The 19006-nt window shown below is 60.4% G+C and overlaps 2 protein-coding genes across 2 annotated transcripts; one reads left to right on the plus strand and one right to left on the minus strand.

Annotated features, from left to right (window-relative positions):
- Positions 1–4: 4 nt before the first annotated feature.
- MOB1A (MOB kinase activator 1A) lies at positions 5–5564 on the minus strand. The gene is made up of 6 exons (XM_048290054.1): positions 5256–5564; positions 4393–4559; positions 3527–3620; positions 1367–1500; positions 1125–1288; positions 5–634 (listed from the first exon to the last, which is right to left on the minus strand). The coding sequence occupies exons 1-6, from the start codon at positions 5267–5269 to the stop codon at positions 557–559; spliced, it is 651 nt and encodes a 216-aa protein (XP_048146011.1). The 5' UTR covers positions 5270–5564; the 3' UTR covers positions 5–556.
- Positions 5565–8048: 2484 nt separating this feature from the next.
- On the plus strand, positions 8049–17955 carry MTHFD2 (methylenetetrahydrofolate dehydrogenase (NADP+ dependent) 2, methenyltetrahydrofolate cyclohydrolase). The gene is made up of 8 exons (XM_048290053.1): positions 8049–8149; positions 10322–10506; positions 11239–11361; positions 12895–13047; positions 13712–13819; positions 14408–14500; positions 16188–16313; positions 17192–17955. The coding sequence occupies exons 1-8, from the start codon at positions 8064–8066 to the stop codon at positions 17329–17331; spliced, it is 1014 nt and encodes a 337-aa protein (XP_048146010.1). The 5' UTR covers positions 8049–8063; the 3' UTR covers positions 17332–17955.
- The last annotated feature ends 1051 nt before the right edge of the window (positions 17956–19006 follow it).

Raw genomic sequence — 19006 nt, forward strand, 5'->3', positions numbered from 1 at the left:
CCTCTTCCTCTGAAAGAAGAGCAGGAAGAAACTTTATTATTATTATTATTGTTATTGCCTTTGCCACACAGGAGGGTCCCTCCCTCACCTCCCCCTCCCGTGGGACATCCCAGAGCTGCTCCTCCCACCCAGGGACAGGGACAGCCCCCCCTGGGGCCAGGCACTTCTCCTCCTCACCCCCCACTGCTGCTGCCACGGGGAGCTTAAGGCTCTGGGCCAAAGTGCACCTCTTTTATCCAAAAAAAAAAGAAAAAAAAAAAAAAGCACTTCCAAAATTAAGCTGAGCCACTCTGGGCGTGCCCTGGTGGGGCTGTGGAGTCCAGAGGGGAGCTCTGGGAGCAGAAAGTGGCTGGGCAGCACCTGGAAGGTCACCCTGTGTGAAACAGAACCAGCTCCACCTCCGCCCAGGCCGGACTCGAGCAAGGAAAGCCCAGTGGGGGCTGCAGAGCAGCAGCGAGGCCGCTCGGTGCCGTCCGGCGCCGCTGGAGCCAAGCGCGGAGGTGGCTGAAGAAGAAGCGGAAAAGGAGCGGCCAGAAGGGTCCTCCCGGGGATGTTTTTATCTGTCCTTGGAGCCCAGCTTCTCGATCAGCTCGTGCAGCGGCGCCAGCTCCCGCCGGTCGATCAGGTTGAATTCCTGGCGGGGGAAAAGGAGACACAAAACTTGAGGGAACCTGGAGAAAGTGTCACCCTGCAGATGCTGGGCCAGCTCCTGGGACAGCCACCACCGCTCCTGCTTCTCGTGGAGAAATCCCATTTCAGGGCAACGAAACCTGAGCCACGTTAGAATCGAATGTGGGATGCACAGCAAGTCACGGAACAGGACCGAGAGGGAAAAGAGGGGCTGCTGCTGCTCCTTCCAAGGTGATTCTGGAGCTACAGACCCCCTGAATTCTCCTCCAATTCTGGTTTTGTTGGCTGCAGGTTGATAATTAAAACCTGAGAGGGAAATCTGAGCACTTACAGCCAACTCAAGCCTCAATTCCTGAAAAAAACCCCCACAAAAGCCCAGCAGCGCGAAGGGCTCAGCTGGGCTGGGAGGTGGAGCTGGGGTTATCTCCCAGTGGGTGCTTTAAACCCGAATCCTTTAAAAGCCACCAGGGCAGCTGAAACCCCTCCCGGCTCACCTGCACGAAGAAGATAAAGTGCTTGAAGGAGGTGTTGAGATGAGCCTCCTCCTGCAGCCGCATCACCGAGTCGAAGTGCTGGTGGTAGATGTGGGCGTAGACCCGGAACAGCCGCTTCAGGATGGTCTTGGCCACCGACATGAAGTTCTTGGGGAAGGGGACGCCTGGAATGCACGGACAGGCAGGGATTAGGGCGTGGCTCAGCCAGGAGGGGCCAGCCTGGGTCACAAAGCTGCACCCACCGATCTTGGAGGGGAAGAGAGTCTCGTCATCCAGCTGGTCCTGCACCCACGTCATCAGGTAATCGATGTACTTGGGCGCCGAGCACTTGATCGGCTTCTTAATGTTGGTGCCGTCCGCCCAGTGGTACTCGTACCTGTGGGGTGGGGTGGGGTGGGGGTTCAGCCCTGGCTCCCGCAGGAAAAGCGGCATTTCAGGCCCTGGGACTCCCTCCTGGTGCCACAAGCAACACCTGCGTCGCTCGGGGCTGAGGAGAGCAGAGCTCGGCCTGTTTGGGTTTCCCAGCCCAAGCCGACGGTCGGTGCTGACCCCTCCGGCCACCCTCAAACGTCACGGAATCATGGAATGTGCTGATCCACCAGGATCATCAATCCAACCCCTGGCCCTGCACAGACCCCCCAAAATCCCACCCTGGGCATCCCTGGCAGCGCTGTCCAAACGCTCCTGGAGCAGCCTCGGGGCAGTGCCCATTCCCTGGGCAGCCTGGGCAGTGCCCAGCACCCTCTGGGGGAAGAACCTTTCCCAAAATCCACCCTAAACCCCCCTGACTCAGCTCCAGCCACTCCATCAGATCCCGTCCCTGGCCCCAGAGATCAGAGGTGCCCTCGGGAGGATGTTAAAAGTGAACCTCAGCTCTGTGGCAGCCTCCTCTGACATCATCATTTCCTTCAAACGAGCCAGAAGCTGACCAGAGCAGCAGCACCAGGGCTGTCACCCACTCCCTGGATGAACTCCCCTCTGGGGCTCTCAGACACCCTCCAGGAATTCGGATCTTCTCCCCGAGGGTTGGACACAAGGGCTCGGAACACCAGCCCTGTGAGGAGGGGCTGAGGGAGCTGGGGTTGTTCAGCCTGGGGCAAAGGAGACTCAGAGGTGACCTCATCACTCTCTACAACTCCCTGAAAGGAGGCTGCAGTCAGCTGGGGGTCGGTCTCTTTTTCCAGGAAACAACTGAGCACACAGTCTCGAGGTGCGCCGAGGGAAGTTTAGGCTGGATGTTAGGAAGAGGTTTTTTACTGAAAGAGTGATAAAGTTCTGGGATCGTCTGCCCGGGGAGGGGGTGGAGTCACGGTCCCTGGATGTGTTTAAAAGGACTGGATGTGGCACTCGGTGCCGTGGTTTAGCTGAGGTGCTGTTAGGTTGGACTCGGTGATCTCCAAGGTCTCTTCCAACCTGGTGATTGTGTGTGCGACCTGAGCCAAAGGCTTTTGGAGCCTCTGGATCCCATGGCAGAGCCTGGAATCACCCCACACCACCACGATCCCCTTTTCTCCGAGGCCTTTTTTCCGAGGTCCCTGAAAAGCAGGAAACCCCTCCGTGCTTGGCTGTCGCCTCCCAGCCGACCACAAGCGCAAACAAGCGGTGCCACTCGAAGAGGAAGCTGTTACAGGAAACAGCCCCAAAAATAGAGCCAGGAACTGGCAGCGGAGCTCCTGCGGGGCAGGAGAGCAGGGCAGGGTGTTCCACGGCACCCACAGGGTGCTGGGCTTACAAACCGAGAGCCTTGGCAACCTCCCGGGGAGGATTCCCAGCTGTGGCTTTGCCCTGGCAGAACACACAAGTGCAGAACCAACACCTGGCGTCCCTGCGGGAATTCACGCCTCAAACCAACCAGGTGCCCCCAAAAAGGCCTCACTCTGTTCTTTCTACCTTCCCCGAGGCCACAGCCTTCTCCTACAGAGCAGTTCCACCACATTATTAAATTAAGTTATTAAGTTAAATTAAGAGCTGATGAAATGTGCCTCCTGAAAATCCACCACATCCCTGGAAGGGTCCCAGGCCAGGTTGGACAGGGCTGGGAGCAGCCCCCTGCCCATGGGACTGGATGGGCTTTAAGGTCCCCTCCAAAGCAAACCATTCCAGGATTCCCTCAGACTCTGGCAGCAAGACCAGTCCCTCCCAGCAAAGTCAGACCTCTCATTTCCTTTAACATTTAAAAATTTAAGAAAAGACCTTTTCCAACAACCACCTTCCAAACACAGGGCAGGACGGACGGGGCAAAGACACACCCAGATGGTGTGACCACGAATGACACCAGAGGGGCAAAACGTGGCACCTTGATTCCACCTGGACACGTCCCATCCTCTTTCCAGCTTCTTCCTCCACACACCTCCCTGCTCCCTCAGGCAGGAGCTGCGGCCACAGCCCCCAGCCCTCCTCACCTGGGCCCTGCAGACATGACAGGGCAGCTGCTCTCGGTGCAGAACTCGGTGATGGTTCCGTACAACATGTTGATCTGGTTGAAGAAGTCCACAGCTGCCAAGGGAAAACACCTCAGGGTGACAAGGTGTGAGCAGAGAGAGGCCGCAGCACCTCCGAGGGTTTCCTGTCACAGCACCAACGTCCCACAAAAGCCTTGGCAAAACCAAACCCTTCCCTACAACACCACCCGGCTTCGAGACACCTCAGCCATCCAGGAATTTGGATTGCTTCGCCCATTTTTCACCCCCTGGCTACCACCCCGTGCTCCACTTAGCATTCCATGGGAAAAGCAGATTTAGCTTCCAGGCTCCTCAAAAGCCTGATTGATTTGGTTTGATTTGAGACCTTCCTTAGGCTGAGCCCTCCTGGCCTGAATCGCTACCTTCCTTGCTTAAAACTGCTTTCCCCCCCCCTCTAACCTCGAAAGAAGCAAAGGTCAAAGCCAGGGGGAGCAGCTGCTCAAAGCAAATTGGATTTGAAAAGAGAAACCAAAAAATAAACTCTACAATCCTGGAGTTTGGGGGGAATAGAGCTCCGTTTTCTCCCTGGACTATTTTATTATATTATATGTATATTATAATTCCAAAAATAACCATTCACAAACCAAATCCCCTCTGTGAGCCTGAACTTGTCAAAAGCCACCCCAAAACCACACCGGTGCTGCTCCGTCTCTTCCTTCTTGCACAACACCCCCCTGACGTGGGCCCTGCTTCCGCTGCTTTTATCCCACCTCAGCCACCCCAGCAGAGCGTGCCAGGGGAATTCAGGGGTTTGTTTAAGGATAAACCCCGTGGTTTTGGGGTTTTCCCCCTCTCAGAGGACTCACTGTTCACCGCAATCCACTCGTTGAGGTCCTCGCCCTCGGGCAGCATCACGGCCTGCCGGAGGTTGCCGCTGCCCAGCGTGGCCTCGGCGTGTTTGAGGAGCTCATACTGGTGGGATCCCTCGGGAATGTTCTTCTTTGGCTTGAATGTTTTTGAAGACCGGCTCCCACTGACGAGAGAAAAAGCGTTTCCAGTTAGCCACAGAACCATGGAGTCAGAAAGGCTGGAAAAGATCCCCAAGATCATCGAGTCCGGTGCAGCACCACCCCCACGGTGGCCACTAACCCCTGTCCCCGAGTGCCACATCCCCCCGTGTTTGGAATGCTCCCAGGGATGTGGACTCCACCGCCAGCCTGGGCAGCCTTTCCAACCCTTGCAGTGAAGAATTTTCCCCTAAAATCCAATCTAAACCTCTCCTGGTGCAACTTGAGGCTCTTTCCTCTGGTCCTGTCACAGCCTTCCCACAGCGGAGGAAGCCCCTCCTTGTACATTCCCCAGGATCCTTTCCAAGGGCTCAAACCACTCTGCGATTCCTCCTAAACCTTCCCCCAAGAGCCCTCCTGAGCCTTCCTCAGCTCCTGGAGGCCTCTGACCCCCCCCAAATCCTCCTCAAAGCCCAGTCAAAGCCCAGGCCTCCCCTCGGGAATCCCTACAACACCCCCTCCCCACGGCACCCAGCTGCCTCCCCGAACTCCTTCCCCTCCTTAACCCCCTCAAAGAACAGCCCTCCGTCCCTCCCCAAACGCTTCCCCCACAAACAACCTCGCCCAGACCAAGTCCAAGCGCTCCCGCGGCTCCTCGCTGCCCCTTCCCACGGACCCCTCGGGGCCGCCCCCAGGACCCTCCCCAGAGCCCGGACACTCACAAGAGGAAGCTCATGGCGAGACGGGCCGGGCCGGGCTGAGGGCAGCGGGAACGGGATGAGGGAGACGGGAAGGGTCTGAGGGAGCGAGAAGAGCTGAGGGGAGCGGAAATGGGCTGAGGGAGCGGGGCCGCGATCCGGGAGCAGGAAGGGCTGAGGGATCGGGCGGAAGGAAGAGAGGCCGGGATGCGGGAGAGGGAAGGGCGGAGGGAGCGAGCGGAGGGAGGCGGGGCCGGTTTGAGGGAGCGGAAAGGGCTGAGGGAAGCGGGGCCGGGCGGAGGGAGCGGAACGGGCCGGGCCGGGCCGGGCTGCGCTGAGGGAGCGGCGGCGGCGGCGGCGGCGGCTCCTGGCGGGACCGGCCCCGCCCGCGCCGCCAACTCTCGCGAGAGCTCGGGAAGGGGCGGGGAATCTCACTAAGGAGGCGTGGCCCCGCCTCCCGGTCACGGGGGCTGGGACTCGGAATGAGCCCGGGTACCCCCGGAACGGGGCCGGGACCCCCAGAGACCCCTCCCCGTGGGCCCGGACACCCCCGGAATTGGGGCCGGGACCCTCAGAGACCCCTCCCCGTGGGCCCGGGTACCCCCGGAACGGGGCCGGGACCCCCGCACGTCAGCCACGCCCGTTCCCGGGCTTTGCCCCACCCTCAACCTCGAACCAACCAATCAGCGCCGCCGGGCCCAATTGGCGCGGGAAACCCCGTCCGCACCAATCAGGCCGCTTGCTTCTCCTGGCTCCGCCCCCTCATTGTGATATCACACAGGGCGGAGACAGACTGCTCCTCCACCCCCAAAACGTCACCGAGCTCCCATTGGCTGGCACAGAGAGGGCGGGGCTTGGCGGGACTATAAAAGGGGTGCGGCCGGAGGTGGTGGGAGAGGCCCAGCGGAGCTATGGGGGCGCGACGGGGTGTGGAGGGATGGACACCGGCCGGAGCATCCCCGGGGTGAGGACGGCGGACACCGGCCGGAGCATCCCCCGGGGTGAGGACGGCGGACACCGGCCGGAGCATCCCCCGGGGTGAGGACGGCGGACACCGGCCGGAGCATCCCCCGGGGTGAGGACGGCGGACACCGGCCGGAGCATCCCCCGGGGTGAGGACGGCGGACACCGGCCGGAGCATCCCCCGGGGTGAGGACGGCGGACACCGGCCGGAGCATCCCCCGGGGTGAGGACGGCGGACACCGGCCGGAGCATCCCCCGGGGTGAGGACGGCGGACACCGGCCGGAGCATCCCCCGGGGTGAGGACGGCGGACACCGGCCGGAGCATCCCCCGGGGTGAGGACGGCGGACACCGGCCGGAGCATCCCCCGGGGTGAGGACGGCGGACACTGACGGAGCATCCCCCGGGGTGAGGACGGCGGACACCGACGGAGCATCTCCCGAGGCTGAGGAAGGCGAATACCGACGGAGCGTCCCCCGGGGTGAGGATGACGGACCTGACAGAGCATCCTCCGGGGGCAACGGGCGGCGGACACCGACGGACATCCCCTGAGGTTGAGGACGACGGACAGCGACGGAGCATCCCCCGAGGCTGAGGACGGCGGACACCGACGGAGAGGGGCGGAACTCCGCCAAGGCAACGAGGGGCCAAATCGGAAGAGTTCGGACACCATCCACAGCCCACCAAAGTTAAAAACAAAGTAAAATTGGCAAAAATCACATCAAATGCCTTGACTGATCTTTGCTTTCCCAGCGAGTCGCTTGTGATCCCAACAAATCCCAAAGCCCCCGCCCTCCCCCTGGGAGAGGAGGCCGGAGCCCCCCCAGCCTCAGCCAGGGCGAGGAGCACGGATGGCCCGGGGCTGTCTCCGTCCCTCTGTTCTGGGGAGTCCTGGGTGGTCTTGAGGCCTCTCCTGTCCGGGAACGATCGGGGGTGGGGGGATTGGAAAGGAAGGAACAATTTGCTGCCTTTGGAAACGGCTTCTCTCAGGCGTGGGGACGAGACAATCGAAAGGAGAATTTAACGGCACGAGTCATCTCCTTCAGGGTTCCAATAATCCCTTTCCAGCAGCGAGAAATGAATGCTCAGAGATGGAAGTGAAGAAACAATAACTGTTTATTGGCAAATAGGGTGGCCGCAGGTAGAGAAAGGAGGCGGATAACGGCTGGGTACCGACCTGCCAGAGCCCAGCACCCCCCTGGAGCTGAGAGAGACCCCAAACGCCGCAGGATCCTCGTTCCCAACACGAGACACGGGATGACCCCGGCTCCCTCTTCTCTCCCTCCGGCTGCAGGATTCGCCCTCGGGGCAGCACGAAGATCACCACCTTTTCCAAGCCCGGCTCCAGAGGGGTTCCAGCCCTGGAGCAGCTCCGTGGCCTCCTCTGGACTCTCTCCAGCAGCTCCACGCGCTCCCGCTGGGATCCCAGGGCTGGGGGCAGCGCTGCAGGTGGGGACCGAGCGGCAGAATCCCCCCGGAGCCGCTGCCCATGCTGGGGGTCAGCCCAGGCCACCTTTGGGGTCGTGTCCAGCCTCTCGCCCACGCTCACTTGTGCCCGCTGCGGGAGGCGGCACCCACTACCCAAAACAACCAACCTGACGGTGTTTATATTATTTTTTTACCCCGTTTGCAGCTGCCGCGGTCGCTCCCGGGTCATAAACTCGGTTTTCAGGTCAGGAGCAGCGGCTCTGTCGCGACCCCCCGGAGCCGCGAAGGTGCCGAGAGGTGCGAACCCGAATGAATCATTTTTGGCACTCGACCCCATTGGCTGCCGCGAGGGAGGGGGCGGGGCTTACCGGGGGTATATAAGGGGCAGGAGCGGCGTTTCCCTCAGCGCTGTTGCTGCCGTCCTTGAGGTGCGCATCGCGCCATGGCCGCCGCGCTCCGGCCCCTCCGCGCCCTCAGCCGCGCCGCGCTGGAGCCCCGCGACCGCCGCCTGCACCTCAGCGCCGCCCGGTACGGCCCGGGACACCGGGAGGGTGTGTTGGGGTGGTTGGGAGGGAGGTGGGAGCAGCGCCCGCCCCGCTCCGCCCGGTGCCGGCGCGCTGAGGGCTGTGGAGGGAGCGGCCCAGGCCGGTTCGGTCGCCCCCCGGGCCGGGGTCGCGGCCCGTTTTGCCCTCACGGCTCCGGGGTGAGCGGGCGGGCCCCCAGCGGCCGCGCCGAGCGCTGCAGGCTGATGAAATCCCGCGGCCGCCTTGCGTGGGAGTGCGGGGCTGCCCCGGGCACAGAGGGACCGGGGGGTGAGAGGAGCAGAGAAGGACGGAGACCACCCCCGCTTCTCGATCATCCCCTGGCATGACAGGGACAGAGAGCACCCCCAGGCTCTCCTTGGGCACGGGGGCACACGGTCAGAGAGCCCCCTGAGCACTCTCCAGGCAGAGACCCCCGAGCATTCCCTGGGGTGACAGGGACAGAGAGCACCCTGAGCACTCTCCAGGTGCTGGGGTGAGAGGGGCAGAGACCCCCGAGCATTCCCTGGGGTGACAGGGACAGAGAGCACCCTGAGCACTCTCCAGGTGCTGGGGTGAGAGGGGCAGAGACCCCCGAGCATTCCCTGGGGTGACAGGGACAGAGAGCACCCTGAGCACTCTCCAGGCAGAGACCCCCGAGCATCCCACCCTGCTCCAAACGGGGTTCTGAGCTCATTCTTTGCCCGCCTGAGAGGCTCTGGTGCTTCTCCCTCTCCCTGGGAGCAGCCCAGTCTCGGGGGAAGGTCCCGCTGAGTTTTGGAGCAGTCCTCGGGGTGGTTTTCCATCATTCCAGCTGTCCCTGGAGCTTGGGATTGTAGCTAGAGAAGGTCAGAAAAGAGCGCTGTTGGACTGAATGCAGGATCCGGGTAGGAGAAGATGCATCCAGAGGCAGCTGATGCATTTTTGAGGAGAAAGTGCAGCAATCGAGCTTGGCTGGGGTGGAGCAGGGAGGGTTGGAAACTGCGCTGTGGGTCAGCTGTCTCTGGATTCCTGGGGCAGGTGGAGTAGGTTTTGGAGTTGTGATGCAGTTTGGCTGGGAATTGCTCCAGAAATGGGCAGGTTCCAGCGATTTGGGAAGGCCCCAGGAATGCTGTGGGGAGCATCTACCTGCTCTTGCTTGGAGGTGAGGAGAATCAGGCCAGCAAGTGCTGGGCATGAGACCTTGCAGCAAGGCCAGGCTTAAATCATAGAATGTCCAGAGTGGGAAGGGACCCACTGGGGTCATTGGTCCAGCCCCTGGCCCTGCACAGACACCCCAAAACCCCACCTGTGGGATCAGCAGCTGTGGCCTCTCAGCTCACTGCAGCCTGGAATGTGACTGGATATTCCCAGTCCCCTGTTTAGCCTGGAAATCAGTGCAAGGAGCTGCTTGGACAGGGCTCGACTCCAGCAGCCTGGAGAGCCGACTGTGGTGGTGATGATGCAGCAGGGGATGGGGGAGAAGGGCTGTGCTGGGTGGCCCCACGGCCTTGCCAAGGAATCTGTGGGGGATGAGGATCAGTGGGAACAGCCCTCGGAGCCTCCTGTGCTGCTCCTGCCGGGATCACTGAACAGACCTGGAGAAACTGCTCTGGAGTTGGCTGTGCCTGGTGCCAGCCCTCTGTAGGGAAGCTGCTGTGCCTTCCCAGGGCACGGCCTCCCTAAAGATGGGAACGCAGAGTACCCCAGCTCAAAACGTGCCCCACACGAGTGATACCCATGGAGAAAAGAGAACAGTATTCCTTATTTTTTCTTGGGAAAAAAGTGACCTCGTGGTCAGGGGGATTTAGGCTGGATTTTTGGGATTTTCCTCCCCCAGAGGCTGTTGGGCACTGCCCAGGCTGCCCAGGGAATGGACACGGCCCGGAGGCTGCCAGAGCTCCAGGAACTCCAGGATCCTGGCACTGCCAGGGATGCCCAGGGTGAGATTTTGGGATGTAGTGCCAGGATGGATGATCCCTCTGGGTCCCTTCCAGCTCGGGGTATTCTGATTTTGGCCCCAGCTTTGAAGCTGTAAACGAGCCTGAAAGGCGCTGCTTGAGGTGAAGCAGCACGGAGGTGCCAAAGGCCCCCGCAGAGCTCGAGGGAAGGAGCCTTTTCCTCCCGATTTTCCTGCTCCATCCTGCCCTGGCTGGGAGCTGGTGGCCCTGAGGCTGTGGTGACACTTTCCGTGGTGCAGGGGGGACGCCGTGGTGATCTCGGGGCGGAAGCTGGCCCGGCAGATCCGGCAGGAAGCGCGGCACGAGGTGCAGCAGTGGGTGGCGGCGGGGAACAAGAGGCCCCACCTGAGCGTGGTGCTGGTGGGGGAGAACCCAGCCAGCCACTCCTACGTCCTCAACAAAACCAAAGCGGCGGCTGACGTGGGTAAGTCTGGTGTTCCCGTCCCAAAAAAGTGCAGGTTGGTTGGGAATCCTCGATGCTGGAAGCTTTCTGGGATGCATCCACCCACCCTTCCGCCTTCCCCTGGAGTTTGGCTTCTCGTGGCTGCCCGGTTGGACCGGGGTGTGGTGGATAAATGTGATCCGTTGGCTCCTTCAGGGCAACCCAAGCTCTGTGGTTGGGGTTTTTCAGCTTTCCCAGAGCTGGAAAAGGCACAGGAGGGGATTTTTGGCCTCCTTTCCTCGGCTGCCTGTGACACAGCCCCTGTTCAGCAGCCTCGCTGCCCTCTGACTCCCGCCCGTCTCGCAATCCAAGGTCCTGCTCGGGGTTGGGGCAATAATTGGTGTCATTTTAACTTGGGTTCTGCTGCTTTTGGAGCTGAGATTTTTAGGCAAACATCCCTTTTTTAGTGTGTCCAGGGGGCTCTCAGGCTGTGTGGTTTTGTTTTCACGGTAGGACGCTTTGCTTGGGTTTCTCCCTGCCCTGGGAAGGTCCCAAACACCCTTTCCCAGGCCACCAGCCCCATATAATTGTCCTCAATACCAAATCCCAGCACCTGTGAAGGCTTCTCCAGCCTGGAAGCTGCACAAACCCTGCCATCCTCAGCGGGCACCGCCCAGCTTTGGCCAGGCACCAAGCCAGGCCAGCTTAAATCCACGAAATCCGGGGAAGTTGCCCTTTTCTGCCTCACTGACGCTGTGGCTTCGGCGATTCCAGGGATCAGCAGCGAGACCATCCTCAGGCCGGCTTCCATCACTGAGGAGGAGCTGCTGGATTTGATTGGAAAACTCAACAACGACGCAGCCGTGGACGGGCTGCTGGTGCAGCTTCCCCTGCCTGGTGAGCGGCTCAGTTCCCTCCTCCTCCATTGCCACAAAGCTTCCAAGGATTGCCCTGAGTGGTGTGGGGCAGCACGGGGGGGATCCTGCCCTGATCCTGCTCCTCAGCACCAGCTGCCTGCAGCAGCTCAGTCCCTGGGGGTCAGGGAATCTATTCCTGTGCTGGGAGTATCAACTTCCCGAGCCGGGCGGTGGCCTTGGGGCTGCCTAAAAATACCCTCGGTGTGAGCAGGGCTGTGGTTGCAGAGCGCTTCCAGTGCCCCGTGCTGGGAGCTGGCAGCATGCAACTGGGAGTGCTGGGCAGCTTCAGGCCCCCAGAGCTCTGACAGGGCTCTGGGTCCGGGCTTGGGATCAAAATTCCAGCTCAGGGTCGCAATTCCAGCCTGGGGCTCGGGGTCACAGTTCCAGCTCAAGACTTGGGGTCAAAGCTCGGGGTTATAACTCTGGCTCAGGGTCACAATTCCAGCTCAGGGCTCAAGGTTGCAATTGCAGCTCAGGGCTCGGGGTCAGAGCTCCAGTTTGGGGTCCCAGTTCCAGCTCAGGGGTCGGGGTCAGAGCTCCAGTTTGGGGTCCCAATTGCAGCTCAGGGCTCAGGGTCAGAGCTCCAGTTTGGGGGTCCCAGTTCCAGCTCAGGGTCAGAGCTCCAGTTTGGGGTCCCAATTGCAGCTCAGGGCTCGGGGTCAGAGCTCCAGTTTGGGGTCCCAATTGCAGCTCAGGGTCAGAGCTCCAGTTTGGGGTCCCAATTGCAGCTCAGGGCTCGGGGTCAGAGCTCCAGTTTGGGGTCCCAATTGCAGCTCAGGGTCAGAGCTCCAGTTTGGGGTCCCAATTGCAGCTCAGGGCTCGGGGTCAGAGCTCCAGTTTGGGGTCCCAGTTGCAGCTCAGGGCTCGGGGTCAGAGCTCCAGTTTGGGGTCCCAGTTCCAGCTGAGGACCTGGGGTCAGAGCTCCAGTTTGGGGGTCCCAGTTGCAGCTCAGGGCTCGGGGTCAGAGCTCCAGTTTGGGGTCCCAATTGCAGCTCAGGGCTCGGGGTCAGAGCTCCAGTTTGGGGTCCCAATTGCAGCTCAGGGCTCGGGGTCAGAGCTCCAGTTTGGGGGTCCCAATTGCAGCTCAGGGTCAGAGCTCCAGTTTGGGGTCCCAATTGCAGCTCAGGGCTCGGGGTCAGAGCTCCAGTTTGGGGTCCCAGTTGCAGCTCAGGGCTCGGGGTCAGAGCTCCAGTTTGGGGGTCCCAGTTCCAGCTGAGGACCTGGGGTCAGAGCTCCAGTTTGGGGTCCCAGTTGCAGCTCAGGGCTCGGGGTCAGAGCTCCAGTTTGGGGTCCCAATTGCAGCTCAGGGCTCGGGGTCAGAGCTCCAGTTTAGGGTCCCAATTGCAGCTCAGGGTCAGAGCTCCAGTTTGGGGTCCCAATTGCAGCTCAGGGCTCGGGGTCAGAGCTCCAGTTTGGGGTCCCAGTTGCAGCTCAGGGCTAGAGCTGCCGAGCGTGGCTGGCAGCACAGCCCGGGCTCAGGGCTGCTCCCTGAGCGCTCGCTGCCCTCTCCCAGAGCACATCGACGAGCGCAAGGTCTGCAACGCCGTGAGCCCGGACAAGGACGTCGACGGCTTCCACGTGATCAACGTGGGCCGCATGTGCCTGGACCAGTACTCCATGCTTCCTGCCACGCCCTGGGGCGTCTGGGAGATCATCAAGAGAACAGGTGAGAGCTGCTGCTGCTGCAGCATTTGGCTGATTCCCAGCATAATTCCAGCTCGGCTTTAAGCGTTCCCAGCTGGAGAAGTTCGTTGTGTGATGGGGGAGCTCGTGGGTCAGCACAAAGGGTATCAGGGACTGCGGTGGCACCTGCTGGGTTCTGCAGGGCTCCATCCTCGGCCCTGGGCTCCTCGGCATCCTCACCAAGGACCTGGGCTCAGGAGCGGGAGGAGCACTGGGTGTGCTGGTGACGCTGAGCTGGGAGCAGCTCTGGGCTGCCCGGAGGGCAGAGAGGCCCTCAGAGAGACCTGGGCAGGGCAGGGAGGGACAATCCCCAAACCTGTGGAGTTTAACCAGGGAAGGGCCGGATTCTGCCCTGGGGATGGGCACCCCTGGCTGGGTGGGTGGGCTCTGTGTGACAGGGACAGAGCCAGGGAACGGCCAGAGCTGGGCCAGGGCAGGCTCAGGCTGGATTTTGGGAAAGGTTCTCCCCCAGAGGGTGCCGGGCACGGCCCCGAGGCTGCTCCAGGAGCGTTTGGACAGCGCTGCCAGGGATGCCCAGGGTGGGATGATTTTGGGGTGTCAGTGCAGGGCCAGGGGTTGGGTCAGGGATCCCAGTGGGTTCTTCCCAGCTCAGGACAGGCTGTGATTCTGTGATTTGTCCCCTGCAGGAATCCCAACGCTGGGCAGGAACGTGGTGGTGGCAGGCAGGTCCAAGAACGTGGGGATGCCGATCGCGATGCTGCTCCACACCGACGGCAGCCACGAGCGGCCCGGAGGTAGGAGCGGGGTGGCCTCAGGGAGGAACCTCACAGCTCTCCTCTTTAGCCTCCTAAAGCGCTCCCAGCCACTCCTTGGTCAGGGAGCTGGCCCAGGGTGGCATAATCCTGCACACGGTCCTGGAATCACGGGGTTGCTCAGGTTGGAAAAGGTCTCCGAGGTCATCAGGTCCTCAGCCAGGGTCACCACCAGCCCCCGGCCTCAAGTGCCGCATCCACACGTGGTTTGAACACCTCTGGGACGGGCGCTCCGCCATTTCCCTGGGCAGCCTCTTCCAGTGCTTTACAACCTTTCCATGATAAATTTTTTCCCGATATCCAACCCGAACTTCCCCTGGCACAGCTCGAGGCTTTTTTATCTTGTTCTGTCCCTGCCCTGGCTGCCCTCTCCTGTCATCCTGTGGAGAGCCAGGAGGTTCCCCCTGAGCACCCTTCAGCAGTTCCTTGCCCCGTTCCACCCCAAATCCCTCCCTCTCCCTCCAGGGGCCGTTCCCTGACGTTCCTGATGGACTCAGGGCTGGCCTTGAAGGGGAAGATGCTGGCTGGGTTTGGGTGCTGTGTGTGAGTCCCCGGCCCTTGTCACCGCAGGTGACGCCACGGTGACGATCTCGCACCGCTACACGCCCAAGGAGCAGCTGAAGCAGCACACGATCCGTGCGGACATCGTGGTGGCAGCCGCAGGTGAGGGGGGCCCCAGCAGGGCTCAGGGTGATCCTGCTGGGAATGCTGGGCGTGGAATGTCCTCTGGCAGACCTCTGAGAGGGTCTGGGCTCTCGGAGCGGCAGGCGAGGGGCTCTTGGAGCTGGGTTCTCCTGTGGCAGAGCCGCGTTTTTGGTGTTCCCGGTTTGGGGCTCTGCCTTTGGAGTGGGAAGCAGCACCTGGCAGGGAGCAGCTGATGCCATCCTCAGCAGGAATGGAGAATCAGGGAATGTGGTTGGGTGGGAGGGACCCACTGGGATCCCTGACCCAACCCCTGGCCCTGCACAGACACCCCAAAATCCCACCCTGGGCATCCCTGGCAGCGCTGTCCAAATGCTCCTGGAGCAGCCTCGGGGCCGTGCCCGGCACCCTCTGGGGGAGAACCTTTCCCAAAATCCAGCCTGAGCCTGCCCTGGCCCAGCTCTGGCCGTTCCCTGGCTCTGTCCCTGTCACACAGAGCCCACCCACCCAGCCAGGGGTGCCCATCCCCGGGGCAGAATCCGGCCCTTCCCTGGTTAAACTCCACAGGTTTGGGGATTGTCCCTCCCTGCCCTGCCCAGGTCTCTCTGAGGGCCTCTCTGCCCTCCGGGCAGCCCAGAGCTGCTCCCAGCTCAGCGTCACCAGCACACCCAGTGCTCCTCCCGCTCCTGAGCCCAGGTCCTTGGTGAGGATGCCGAGGAGCCAAGGATGGAGCCCTGCAGAACCCAGCAGTGCCCGCCCCCAGCCTGGTGTCCCTGACACCCTTTGTGCCTGCCCTGCCACGCAGCTGGACAGCAACAGCCTCTATTGTCCATCGGGCCTGGGTTTATGTGGGGAGGAGGGGAAATAAAAGGTCCCAAAAAGTGGCCTCTGCTCCCAAGGCACCTGCAGGGCACCAGGATCCCCTCGGAGCCGGGCGCTGCTCCAGGCTCGGGGTGGGAGTGACGGGGGAAGCGTGAGCGGAGCAGAGGGAGATAAAGGCGGGCTGGGAGTGGATCCCCTGATATCTGCCAGAAGCAGACGCTCACCCCACCCTCACAGGCTGGGTGAGCCCCAGGGAGCTGCTGCCAGCCCTTCCTGGCACAGCCAGAGCCGTGCCCAGCTGGGATGGGTTCGGGCACTGCCTCGTGCCTCGGGGCAGCTGGAAGATGGGCACCGAAGAGCCGCGGAGCTGAAATGTTGGAAGGTTTCCCCGTGGAGGGGGGTGTGGTGCTGCCTGCTCTGCCAGAGCTCCTGGGGGGAGGATTCCTGCTCTGTGCCCTGAGGTTATCAGGGAGCAGCTCTGGCAGAAAACAGAAATCACAGAGCGGTTCAGGCTGCAAGGACCTTAAGGATCATCCTTTCCACCACATCAGGGTTTCCAAGCCTGGCCTTGGATACTTGCAGGGCTCCCAGGGCAGCCACAGCTGCTCTGCCCAGGGCCTCCCACCCTCCCAGGGAAAGATTCCTTCCAAAAATCCCACCTAAACTTCCCCTCTTGCAATTTGAAACACCTGCAGTGAACGCCAGTTGTGCCTCTGGGGTTAGGATTGCATTTCTTAGGATGGTTTAGGTTGGAGAAAAAAACCCGTAAGATTCTTGAATCCCATTGTTTAGGGAGGCAGGAAGGCGCAGGTGGGTTGGAACATGCTGGGAACGCGGGGTGAGGGGGATCAGGGCACCACTGAGAGGGGTGGTTGTGCTTTTCCAGGCATCCCCAACCTGATCACAGCCGACATGATCAAGGAAGGAGCCGCCGTGATCGACGTGGGGATCACGAGGGTGCAGGATCCCGTCACTGCCAAGCCCAGGCTGGTTGGGGACGTGGATTTTGAAGGTAGGGAAAGGCTCTGGATCGGCTTCTGAGGGGGCTGGGGAGAGGGGCCGGAGGCCTGGACGGAGGCTGAGCTCAGTTCTTCCGGTGCATCCGCGTCCCGGGGCGTATCCCAGGATATTCCATGGGGTGCTCCAGAGGAGCCTCTGGAGCCTCCGCACCTGGGGCTCTGAACTCTGCTCTTGGGTTTGGCGTTTTTGTGCTGGAAATCAGCTTTTAGGCTTGGCTTGTAGTGCTTTCAAGCCTTAGTGCTTTCAGGCCCAGCTTTTTGGTGCTTTTAGGCCTTGGTGCTTTGAAGCCTTAGTGCTTCTAGGCCCGGATTTTGATGCTTCTAGGCCTGGCTTTTTGGCACTTTTGGACCTGGCTTTCTGGTCCTTCTAGGCCTGGCTTTTGGTGCTTTTAGGCCTTGGTGCTTTCAAGCCCAGCTTTCTGGAGCTTTCAGATCTTTGTGCTTTTAGGCCTGGCTTGGTGCTGTTAGGCCCAGCTTTTTGTGGCTCCCAGGCCTGGCTTTTTGTGCTTTTCAGCCTCACTTTTAGGCCTGACTTTTTGGCACTTTTGGGCCCAGCTTTTTTGTGCTTTCAGACCTTTGTGCTTCTGGGCCCGGCTTTTTGGCGCTTTTAGGCCCGGCTTTTTGCTCTTTTGGACCCTTGTGCTTTTAGGCCTTGCTTGGTGCTTTTAGGCCTGGCTCGGCGCTTTTCCCCACCTCAGCCTTCGCAGTTAAGCCGCTTTCACACCCATGCAGGACAGACTGGGCCATGCCCCCTTGGCCAACAGGGAATAAACACCTGGACCCTGTTCCTAAAGCATTAATCCTGCCAGAACCTGCGTGGCTTTAGGCTGGAAAGCCTTGCCTTGCCCTTAAGCTGCGCTTTTCCCCTCAGGGGTGAGGAAGAAGGCGAGTTACATCACGCCGGTGCCTGGCGGCGTGGGGCCCATGACCGTGGCCATGCTGATGAAAAACACCATCATCGCTGCCAAGAAGCTGCTGAAACCCAAAGAGCTCGAGGCTCTCCCTGCCTAAGGAGGGCCCCTCAGAGCTGGGCCTAACGAGGGCCTCTGCCTTTCAACATTCCAGACTGACTCCTGAACAGGCCGATAGAAAATGCAATATTTTTATTTATTGTCTGGCATGCGGGGCTCTTTCCCTGCCCGGAGGTCACAGGTATTTATTGGAAGCTCGTGCAGAGCTGGGAGTATCCACACTCCTCCCGAGGCAATCCTGTGGGATGCGCAGCGATGGCCTCGATGGTTCTGTTCTCACAATCCCAGCTCCTGGCGTTCCCGAGTTCCTCCTCTGTGCTGGATGTTTAGTTTAAGCTCTTCTGTAGAAGAATTACTTGAAGAAAAAAAACCAGTTGAAGAATTGAAGCCATATTTGTGTGCTGGGCCTGAGCAGGCCCTGGCAGGGGCAGGGCTGGTGTAACAAGTTCTAGTGTGCAGCTGGGCTGGGGTTTTTTTTGCTCTTTGCGTGGTGAATTTTTTTAAAAGCCTTTTTTTCCTAACCAAAGAATACCTGGGGGAGGGAGGGGGGTGGTTGGTGCCCACACAGGGCCTGGGGGAGGTGTCCTGCACTGTGTTGTAAAGTGTGAGTGCTTAGTGACTAGTGTGGGCTGGCTAAATAAAGTGTGAGAAGACAAAAAATAAATCATCTTTGTGCCCTGCAATTATTGCTGAGCAATGGTTTCAGTCCTGGAAAGGAGCAGGGGGTTTTGTTTGTCCAGCCTTTGGGAGCTGCCTCTTGTCCCTTGCTGAGCAGGGCAGGGTCTGGCTCCCACCCAGAGAGACAAAACTGCTCCACCTGGGCTGGAAAGAGGACAAATCTCATCCTTTCCTGCCTGGCCAAATCCTGTCCAGCTTCCTGAGTGATTCCAGCTAAATCTGGGTGAGGATAAAGGAGTTTGTTTGTTTTTATCCTGTGAACATGAACCTCGGGAAAAACGTCCCTGCAGGATTATCCGAGGGCAGTGAGGTGAATCTTGGACTCTCCCCTCCCTGGAATGACTGATCCCACCTTTCCCAGAGCAGGAGAGCTTTGTTTTCATGCCAGACTTGATGATGTCGGAGGTTCTTTCCTCATTTTTAGGGTTCTAAAAGGGCTGGAGGTGCCGCTGGTGCTGCACCCCCAGTGTTGACCCTCTCCTGCCAAAATCCCGTGGGGAGGGAAAGTTGGGATTCCTGGATCCGCCCCAGAAAGACACAGAGAGCTGGGAATCATGGAAACGAGGTTTTTATTGGGTTGTATCACCGAGAAATACAAAATGGTTCAAGTGGTGCCGTGCTGGAGGCGGCCGAGCTGAGACTGCTGCGCTTTGCTTGTACAAAAAAACCCCAAAACCTCATGGGAAACCTCGCCAGAAAGGGACAAACTGAGCCCAAAAAGCAGCCTGGAGTGGCTTCAGCTCTGCCCTACGGCCCAGCTCCCAGAGCCCACAAAGCCTGGGAAGCAGAGCTGCTGGAGCCAGCGAATGAAACCTGCTCGATGCAAATGCGAAAGCCGACCTGGACCACGCTCAGCTACCACGGGGTGGCTACAGAAAGCTACAGAAGGAGACACGGTGCCCTCGAGTTCGGGGCGCTCCTGGCAGCGTTTAACCGTGCCAGGGCAAGGCTGGGTCATTGCTCTCACCACGAGTCCCCAGGAGCTGCACCTGAACCAGAACAAAAATCTGCTCTAAGTAGGAAACTGCCTCCAAGCG

Source organism: Corvus hawaiiensis, chromosome 36, assembly GCF_020740725.1.
Source record: "Corvus hawaiiensis isolate bCorHaw1 chromosome 36, bCorHaw1.pri.cur, whole genome shotgun sequence".
Lineage (NCBI taxonomy): Eukaryota > Metazoa > Chordata > Aves > Passeriformes > Corvidae > Corvus > Corvus hawaiiensis.

Bases quoted from the DNA above. Each gene is read 5' to 3' on its own strand.
- MOB1A (XM_048290054.1), bottom strand. The intron at 1,501-3,526 runs GTGAGGAGGGCT...CCCACCCCACAG, and splicing joins GTCATGTCTGCAGGGCCCAG to GTACGAGTACCACTGGGCGG. The intron at 635-1,124 runs GTGAGCCGGGAG...TTCCCCCGCCAG, and splicing joins ACTTTATCTTCTTCGTGCAG to GAATTCAACCTGATCGACCG.
- MTHFD2 (XM_048290053.1), top strand. From the start codon at position 8,064: ATGGCCGCCGCGCTCCGGCCCCTCCGCGCCCTCAGCCGCGCCGCGCTG. The intron at 8,150-10,321 runs GTACGGCCCGGG...TCCGTGGTGCAG, and splicing joins CTGCACCTCAGCGCCGCCCG to GGGGGACGCCGTGGTGATCT. The intron at 10,507-11,238 runs GTAAGTCTGGTG...CGGCGATTCCAG, and splicing joins CAAAGCGGCGGCTGACGTGG to GGATCAGCAGCGAGACCATC.